This window comes from Clytia hemisphaerica, unplaced genomic scaffold (assembly GCF_902728285.1).
Source record: "Clytia hemisphaerica strain Z4C2 unplaced genomic scaffold, Clytia hemisphaerica genome assembly, whole genome shotgun sequence".
Taxonomy (NCBI): domain Eukaryota; kingdom Metazoa; phylum Cnidaria; class Hydrozoa; order Leptothecata; family Clytiidae; genus Clytia; species Clytia hemisphaerica.
In genome coordinates, this window is record NW_027103629.1 from 733,232 (window position 1) to 742,580 (window position 9,349).

At 33.1% G+C, this 9,349-nt stretch overlaps 1 protein-coding gene across 2 annotated transcripts; it reads left to right on the forward strand.

The window, feature by feature from the left end:
* The first annotated feature begins 581 nt into the window (after positions 1-581).
* On the forward strand, positions 582-8,800 carry LOC136802587 (calcium-binding protein 39-like). Of its 2 annotated transcripts, XM_067059341.1 has the most exons (11): positions 582-643; positions 1,932-2,048; positions 3,050-3,107; positions 3,264-3,370; positions 4,152-4,270; positions 4,787-4,955; positions 5,640-5,699; positions 6,609-6,674; positions 7,174-7,317; positions 7,570-7,675; positions 8,169-8,800. In XM_067059341.1, exons 2-11 carry the CDS (start codon positions 1,941-1,943, stop codon positions 8,291-8,293), a joined length of 1,062 nt encoding a protein of 353 aa, XP_066915442.1. In that variant the 5' UTR covers positions 582-643; positions 1,932-1,940; the 3' UTR covers positions 8,294-8,800. The 2 variants fall into 2 exon arrangements, with proteins under 2 accessions (XP_066915442.1, XP_066915443.1); XM_067059342.1 differs by lacking the exon at positions 5,640-5,699 and having other exon boundaries at positions 8,169-8,348.
* Positions 8,801-9,349: the final 549 nt, after the last annotated feature.

A 9,349-nucleotide genomic window follows, 5' to 3' on the forward strand; every position in this document is an offset into this window, starting at 1 on the left:
TGGTTGAGTTGCAGGAGGCTTTGAGGCCTATTTTCGCAACTATAGGCGCTTTCAATGAGCGCCCCGTCAGCACCCTTGGACTGACTACCCAATTCCCCTCACATGACATGGGTTGACCCGGGCAAAGGTTCATTCACTTGCCAAGTGAACCGCTGCGAGTAGGAATCGAACCTCAGTCGCCTGTGCAGCAACCAAGGTCAATGACCACTACCACAGCGCCTTTGGTTCGCCAGTTCGTGCAAATACAATGATTTATTTTTGCGATTTACATTTCAAAAATCTTTCACGTGACCAATTCAAATTTATTTTTATTATCCCGACTAACCGACCAATTTTTTCTAAAGGTTTTCCTGTAGAACGAAAAAATTAGTTTGTCTTGCCTAATGGAACATGATAAGACATGATAAAACTCAATTAGATCTGAAAATTGTGATAATACTCAGTTTATGTTTTTCCCTTGTGTTCGACAATCAACCAAGTTTTACAAGTAAATCAGTTGGGGAATTCAGGTTATAGCCTTTGCGATGAATTTTGAATGAGCGTGATGACTAGCTATGTAGTTCAAGTAACCCATCATATCTTTTTCTTTTTAGATGAATATATAAAAGTTTAGACAAGAGGAACATTTTTCTTTCGACTATTGGTAATTTTTGAATTATTTGTTGTTTTTTTAAAACGAAACTCAATTAGTTTATTCATATTAAGTGTAAACTAAGTGCAAATTACTGTTGACACCTGGAACTTATAAATCTTTTCTTGTTGTATATGATCCAAAAATCGGCTGTGGAGCTGTGTGGAGCCCCACTTTAGACTGTCTAGGGGAAGGCATTGTTGCTTGGATAATGTACACATTATACCTTAATAAGGGGACCCGTTCATATTCATTTGACAACGCATAACGTCAAATTGACGTTGTTATCTTCTGAACCCCCAGCCCCACAGATTACGTCAAGCGATGTATACCAAAAGTTGTCACCATTTTTTCATCAAAGTTTTCCCATTGCAAAGTATGTACTTGGTTGTTCCCGTGCGTGTATGTGTTCTTTTAACTAATAACCTTTATTTAAAAAGAAATTAAAAGCTCCACTTAGCGTTAGGTCCGTGCCGTGCTTTAGGCGTACCACCTTCTTTGCCCATTTGTGCGATGTGGTTTGTTCGATAGCACAAACAATAAAAATATTATGTAATGATATCATAGTGCGAACCAATGGGATTATGCGAGCAAATTTTCATGTAATTCATGCACAAATATATTTTCGACAGCTTAAAAAGTATATTGTGGTTGGTGGTAACAAATTATTCGCAATTTTCACGAAAAGGTATACCTTTGATTTCTTACAACCTCAAACCTAACTTTTGAAAAAACCCCACCCCCTCATAAACGTCAAAACGTTTTGCGTTGTCAAATAAATATGGACGGCTCCCCTAAGGGAAGAGATTTTTGTGGAACAATTTTTCCTGGAATTCAATTTTATGGTTTTTTTTACGTATATTATGTGAAATTAAATTCCGTACAACACATTTATTGTTAGGATTTAAAAAATCACCTCTAAAATTTGTCTATTTAGGGCAAAATAGGCCATACTGTAAACAAAAAATTCTCTTGACTGCAAAATTAACCTCTGCGAAAGTTCCAATTTTTGTGTTGAGAAAATGAGAGATCTTGACCCTACATCAGGAATGAATTGAATCAATTAACCCCTTGGAATTTAGATTGCTGTTGTTCTTTTTGAAGGTTTTTGATGCCCTAAAAACAAACCATTTTGACTTAAACCTTCTCTTCTGTTTGAGTAGAAAAGAACAAAAAATATGAGAGATTATAATGGCCCCTTTTTTGCAAATCTGTGAGATTTTTCTATACCCTTATCAGGAACAAAACGAGTATTTGATGAAATAATTTGATAACTGTTACAAATTCATTGACTTTTCAGGATTTCAAAATGCCACTGTTTGGTTCCTCGAAGAAAAGTCCATCTGAAGTGGTGAAGATCATTTCTGAGAGTTTTCAAGTTTTGGACACCGATTCGAAAGGCAAAAAGGCTGAAAAGGTAACAAATTAACAATGTCACCTCTACAGTAACAGTTAAACTTGTTCTTCTTTAAAAATTTTGAAAGTAACATCATCTGTACTAGACTTTTTGGACCTACCTGGAGGTCCTATAAATTAATAACCGTTCTTCATTCGTTCATCTGATGATTTGCACAAAGAACCAAAATGGTAAACCCTCAAATGTGAAAAAGCCTGATTTTGGAAAAAAAGTTTTTTGTCAATTTGGGCCAAAAAATGGCTAAAAATATGTATTTTTTGGATCATTAATTTTTTTGCATGAAAGTAGGGTACCAGCATAGGTAAAAGTGGATGTGCGAGTTTTCTAGAGACTTCTTATTAAGCTGTGCATTTTTGTCAATATTAAATCAATATTTAAAAAATGTTACTATAAATAGATCAAAAATTTTATTTAGCTAATATTGCTGAATGTAAGGTAAAAAATTGAATTTAAATGATGTTCAAATTCTTGAAAGTGCTCCATTGTTCGATTATTGCGCGAGAGTTGATTTAATTAAATATTTCAATTTAACTCCCCCTTCCAATCAATATTCAACAATAGAAATAAAAACTATTGATAATACTTCCATTCTTTTTTTCTCCAAGAAAAAATTTCTTTTCTTTAACGAAGTGCAAGCGCTCCTTTTGTTTGCAATATTACCTACGATTTTGAGCAATTGTAAGGGTCCAAATTTTAATAGATCAATGTCCTATAATTGAATATAATTTAGATTATTGATAAATGTAAGGACACTATCAATTTTATCCATATATAGTAACAGTTTTTTAATATTGATTTAATATAGACAAGTGTACAAGCAGGTACAAGGGCGTTAAATAAAAGCTTTTTTATTCATTTTTCAAAATTCTTTTTTAATAGTGTTGATAGCTTCTCCCAATAGATACGCTTTCATTATTATAATTTCCAAATTATTTTCTCAAAAAATTTTATTATCAGGTAGGTCCATAAAAGTATAACTTGTTACTTTACTTTTGTTATAGGCACACGAGGATATCTCAAAACAAATTCAAACATGTAAAAATATGATAATTGGAAATGGTATTATTTTTATTTTTTTCAGGTCATATCTTTTTCTAGCATGTATTATTGGCCGAAAACTTTTAAATGAGTTTTTTTCGTCGTGAAAATTTTGTTACACTAAATTTTGCAAATACCCTACCCTTTGTAATTTATCTTTTGAATTTTTTTTTTCAGACCAACCTGACAATCAATCAGAATTAGTTGCCCAATTAGCACAAGAATTCTATAATAACAACGTATTCCTCATCTTAATCACAAACCTGGAAAGGCTGGATTTTGAGGTACATCTAATAAGAATTTCTATTTATTAATAAGAACAACTGAATTTCTACCAATGGGTTTTTGGACCTACCTCAAAGGTCTTGGAAATTAACCACTGTCTGTCCGTCTGCTACTAGCTTTTCTCAGGATTGACTGAAATGTGACGGCCCCCGATTTAAACAAAAATATTTTGGGCAAATTTTTGTCAAAAAGTTTCAAAAAATCAGGTTTTAAGTACATGCACAATCGTCTCATTTAATGTGAAATGGTAATCCTTTTTATAAAATGTGGACTTACAGACTTTCAAGAAAAATGTTTAGGCAAATTTTGGCCAAATAATTTCGGAATTTTTTCAAAATTTTCTATTACCTTAAGGGAACTAATTTTCGTATGAACTAATTTTGGCTGTTGTTAATTTTGCGGTACAAGGGTACGGAATTTTTGCATTTTTCGGAACTAATTTTTGTGGTTGACATGCATTTTTTTATGAAATCCTTTTATATTCCTAGGTGGGTTTTTGAGGATTTTTACTAAAAATTGCATTTCGCAGAACTAATTTTGGCGGTAGGCACCCAAAAACACAAAAATTAGTTTGTACAAAAATTAGCTCCCTTAAGGTATATTTTGTTGAGGTGTTTCTTTACAGGAAAGGAAAGATTGTTTATGTTTATGCTCAAAAGTTAGCATGATTTGCTTTCCAGTTGTTGTATGTTGGGCTCCCCACCTCTAAAACAAATTTCTTTACGTTTTCAAGCTTCCTTTTTGCAGATAAGACTAATGCAAACTTTCTCTTTTTTTCAGGCACGTAAAGATGTTGTTCAAATCTTTGGTGCTTTGTTAAGAAGACAGATTGGTGCTCGTGCACCCACTGTTGATTTTATCAACAATAAAAATGAAGTCCTTTTTACGCTACTAAAAGGGTATGTATGGATTTGATAATTTTTGTTGACAAACAATGTAGGTACACAACTCATGTTGACTTAAAACCCTCCAAACCCAGGAGACATGTATATACGGTTTGAATTTGCCAATTTACCCAGTCCCAAACTTAAGGCTTTAACTCCTGATCACTTGATTTAAAAGGGCATAAACTTTAATGCAAAAGTGTAAACTTACCTTTTTAATGGTACGAAAACCATTCTCTAACTCTCAACGTACAAGCTTTTATGTCAATTTGAAATTAAGGATTTCAAAGAAAAGGGTTGTGCTCATGTTGGAGGCTGTGAAAGACTTATATAGTTTTTTGATTTGAAAAATGCTGTCAATCTTGCCAATGCACAGAAATAAACTGATTTTGAATGAGCACTGTTGAAAAGAAGCAAATAGTAATAAAATATATAGTAATATAACCTTTTTATATAGTAGGTTGATAATTCTTGGCTATTGTGTTTATTGTTTCTTGTTTTTTTTCACGAAGGACTTTATTTTCTTTATAGATATGAGACACCAGAAATAGCTGTCAACGCAGGAATGATTCTACGAGAATGTATTCGTTACGAGCCTCTGGCTGCTCTCATAATCAAATCCCCTAAATTTTATAACTTATTTAATTATGTGGAATTATCAACTTTCGATGTGGCCTCAGATGCCTTCAGTACATTCAAGGTAAACACATAGTTATCTCCTAATCAATTTGCAAAAAGACAACAAATAGAAAATGTTATCTCATAATCAGCAACCCCCAACCTAATTATTGTGATATGGTCCCTACCTTCATTAGCAAAGTTGAGGGTCAATCAATAAAGTGGCTAATAGACGCAACTCCAAGGGGTAATTTTTATTCCAATATTCGTCACTCTTCATCCTTAGTTTTTCAGATATTTTGTATTTTGTAAAAAAATCAAATTTCTAACTTTGCATGCTTTACCTGTCAGCAATAAACATGTTTTCTGAATTTCTTTGAGATTATAAAACATTATTTTATTTATTTATCTTTTTCACCAAAGATGGTATATATATTGGCAAGGCTCAATATGTGACCATTTTTCTGTGGAAGTTCTCTGTCTTGAATTTCACGGGCTTTTTTTAAACCTTTACTCTTTTGTTACTTTGTTTGTTTGTTACGTTTGTTTGTTTGCATTAATCTATTTTCACTTGTTCCATTTTCTCAAGCTTTCATTCACCTTCCAGTTTGTTTATTTGCAAAAAGCCTTCCTAGGACCTTCTGGTTGCACAGGCCCTAGATATCACAAGGCTCAAATTTATGAAAACTTAAGAATAACCATTTTATTAGATAACAAGATACTACATCAAATTTTTACTGTATTCTTATATTCCTCTTATTGCTAGGATCTTCTGAGACGTCACAAAATGGCCAGTTCCAAATTTCTTGAAGAGGAGTATGAAAAGGTAACAAATAAAAAGATGGGTGTTTTTCATTTTCAGATATTTTTGTAAGATTTAGTAATTCTAAAAAGAAAACCACTACTTACACCATATTTCGAAAATATCGCAATTAAAAGTTATTAACAAAAAAAATACTTTTTAGAATGATCAATCTCGTGAACCTTTTCCGTGATGTTGGGTTTTTACTTTGTTGACATTCAAAAATCGGAAAAATCTTTTGATATCGGAATATCCTCATTTTGGGTTAAATACTGATTTTTCATAGACTATTTCACGATCGAAATGAATCATGGGTAATCAGGACTGATTTCACTCCAGTGATTAATGTGTGTGTGAAAGGGCTTCAGTTCTTAAGCTCTAGGTGCCTGTTTATATGGTTATGTGTGGTGTATGTTAGTCATGGTTAAGTGAGTATCTGTCTAAGAAAGAGTAGAAGTGTTGAACGCTGTGAAAGATGGTTTGTACATGCCTAAAGTAAGAAGGAAAATCAGAACATGAACTAGACAATAAAAAGGAGCCTCGTTGCACCCAATAATGGCTTCCTGTACAAAAACCTTCGGACATACAGGAAGATGTTATGTAAGAGCGTTCATCCTGATTACCCATGATTCCTTTGGACCGTTAAAGGGGTTTGCGAAATTCTGACGCTGTTTTGGTATAACTTTTTATTGCAACAATTTCAAATTATGGTGCAAGCAAAAGTTCTTCCCAGAATTAGCTGCTTTATTATAATATATATAGATGTGAAAATCTGCTGGTCATTCCTTTAAAACTCTTTTTGTACAAATGTTTTGTTATTTATAAAGGAAAAGCTTTCAGAATTTTATTATTTGAAGTTATTCTCTCACTAGCTAAATCCATTTTTAAAACTGTTTTTTTTTCTTCAAAAATTGATTTGATCTTTTCTTTTAGTTCTTTGGATGTTATAGAGTTTTGTTAGACTCTGAAAATTATGTGACAAAACGCCAATCTTTGAAAGTATGATTTAAATTTTATTTCTGTTTGTTATTTTTAAGAGAGTGGAATATCTCCTCTGATTCAAAAGTAGCCATTTATTAAGTTCAATCAAGTCCACAGTTTTTTGTTCTCTATATTTATTCAGCAAAAACTTTTCTTTATAGATAATTATCATTAATGCTGCCTTTTACAAAAAGTTTTTTCCTTACTCTTAGGTTCCAAATAAAGGGGGGGGGGATTGGAAAAGTTTCAAGATTTTAATAAACGGGGGGGACCTAATTGCCAGGGGGTTGGAAATTGTACTTCTGAAAACCCAAAAATATAATAAGGTTAATATAGGCTAAAATCAGGCTATTTAGAGCAAAATAGGGACCTTCTCTTTGACAACTGAAAATATTCTTAAAAATTAATAAACGAGGGGGGGGCGTTTATTTGGAACTTAAAAAGAGTAATTTGAAATCAATTTTGTGTAATGTGTTGTGAAGAAAATGAGATACATCGTATTTGTTCTCCTTTTCAGCTTTTAGGAGAACTGTTACTTGATCGACACAACTTTGTAGTGATGACGAAATATATAAGCAATCCGGAAAACTTAAAATTAATGATGAATATGTTGAGAGATAAAAGTCGGAATATCCAGTTTGAAGCTTTCCATGTTTTCAAGGTACCCAGTATTTTTTTGTGGCTTAGACTGTTTGCTATTTATGTTCTGACTACTAGTTTTCAATATATACAAGGATCAGATATCTTCAATTAAAACAGAAGCTGATTTCAGAATTGTCTCTTTGTTTGATAAATAATGAGATATTTAACTATATTATGGAGCTCAATAACATGACTTCTTTGTGTTTTTTATTAGGTCGGAATGTTCAAAGTTAGAATTTCTCTTAAAAAATAATCCCCTTTCATTTTTCAGGTGTTTGTGGCAAACCCCATCAAAACGCCTCCTATCTTAGATATCCTGCTTAAAAATAAAGAAAAGTTGGTAGAGTTTTTGATGCACTTTCACGCCGATAGGACGGGTATGTTTGTTTACTTTGCTATTAATAGGGAATCATTCAGAGAAACTGACTTCATTTTTTTATCAAGGAGGCTAAACCAAAAGTGTAAGTTAGTCCGTCTCACAGGCCTTTACAAAATCGCAGGTAGCTTAAAACCCGTTAGAAATCAAATAAATCCAGAAGCTTAAAAGTGCAGATGGGTAGTACCATCCCACAAAAATTTAGCTTTCCACTGAATTCACTAACCTCCCATACTTCGGACTCCCTCATTCCTATTCCTACAATACCGATTTTATGTCGAATAATTGATGTACGGCTCTATGTCGCCTTTGCTCACATAAACAGACGACGGCATTTTGGTATTTTTACCGTCGTCGAACAAAGTTGACGGCGATTTTGGCCCCATGTCAACTTTGCTCTATACCGTCCCCCTCGATTTATCTCGAACACAGAAACTTGCTATTGTCTCCTCATAGCAGCAATTCACGTATTTATCTTTCTTCGTACCATGCAGAAGATGAGCAATTTAATGATGAAAAGACGTACCTCATCAAACAAATAAAAGAATTACAACCCGCCTCCGCCACAGCTGCAACGCCATCCGCCACAAATCAGATGGACCAAACGCCCGCCTCATAATGCAAAGAAAGCCCATTTTTATAGAATGTTATTCAATTATTAAATTCAAAAAACAAACAAACCAAAATGAGCTCTGAGGATATTTGGTCAGCATAGAAATATGCTGCCACGTTCATTAATTGATTGTACTCTAGATGATGATATCAATTATCACAGACTTAAATTATTATCCATTTTTTGAATATTTTTGTTTTTTGTTTATAATGAATTCTCGTAGTAGAAAGTATAGTTGGCTTTTTTATATGTTCGGTTTTTCCGTTTTCCGCTGGAAGCGTCGAGATTGGTTTACACTATGTACACAACAGACGTTGGGTGGTGGGCGGTGGGTGTTCGATGCAACAATCTGTTCTTTTCTTCTTCCCTCCCAATCTACTATCATATTTGCAATTTTACATATTGTATAATTTTTACTATTGTAAATTTTTTTTCGTTTTTGTTTTATGTTGTTTTTTCGAGTGTTTTTATTTTTTTTCTTGGAATGAATATCAATGTGATTCTTTCCCTTCAGAGTGCCGTCATTTCTTTTCGAATTTCCTTCAAAATGCAGACATTGCTCTTCAAAATACCTTTCCAACTTCAACTTCAATGATTTTTCAACTTGGCTTCTTTTTGTAGTGATGATCACCTATATTTTATTCTATTTATTTATACTTTGTAGAATGCATAATACTAATAAAAAAAATTCAAATATTTCGATATCCATCGTCGGCGGTAGAAAAGGTAGGAGCTTGTTTTTAGTAATGATTTTGTTTTCGACCTCTTTAGTAACAGACTAGCCGTCACCCGGCGTCACACCCGCCGAGTAGAGTGTTGTTGAACATGACAAAAGCCCTTGGGATAGTGCATAATTATATCATTATTATTTTAAGTGCTGATTGCCAGAAATATTAGCCAAAAAGGGCAAATATCTGAAATGAAAGTAACAGAAATAATCTTGCCAAAACATGCAAGACCATTGGTTTGTTACAACCTTGTTATTTTCTCCACTGTCTCATTTTTTATTTCAGTTGGTAAAACGTCCTTGATCAAATGTCTAGCAAGTGGAGGAAAGAATTG

Bases quoted from the DNA above. Each gene is read 5' to 3' on its own strand.
- LOC136802587 (XM_067059341.1), top strand. From the start codon at position 1,941: ATGCCACTGTTTGGTTCCTCGAAGAAAAGTCCATCTGAAGTGGTGAAG. The intron at 2,049-3,049 runs GTAACAAATTAA...CTTTTGTTATAG, and splicing joins AAGGCAAAAAGGCTGAAAAG to GCACACGAGGATATCTCAAA. The intron at 5,700-6,608 runs GTAACAAATAAA...CTTTTCTTTTAG, and splicing joins TTGAAGAGGAGTATGAAAAG to TTCTTTGGATGTTATAGAGT.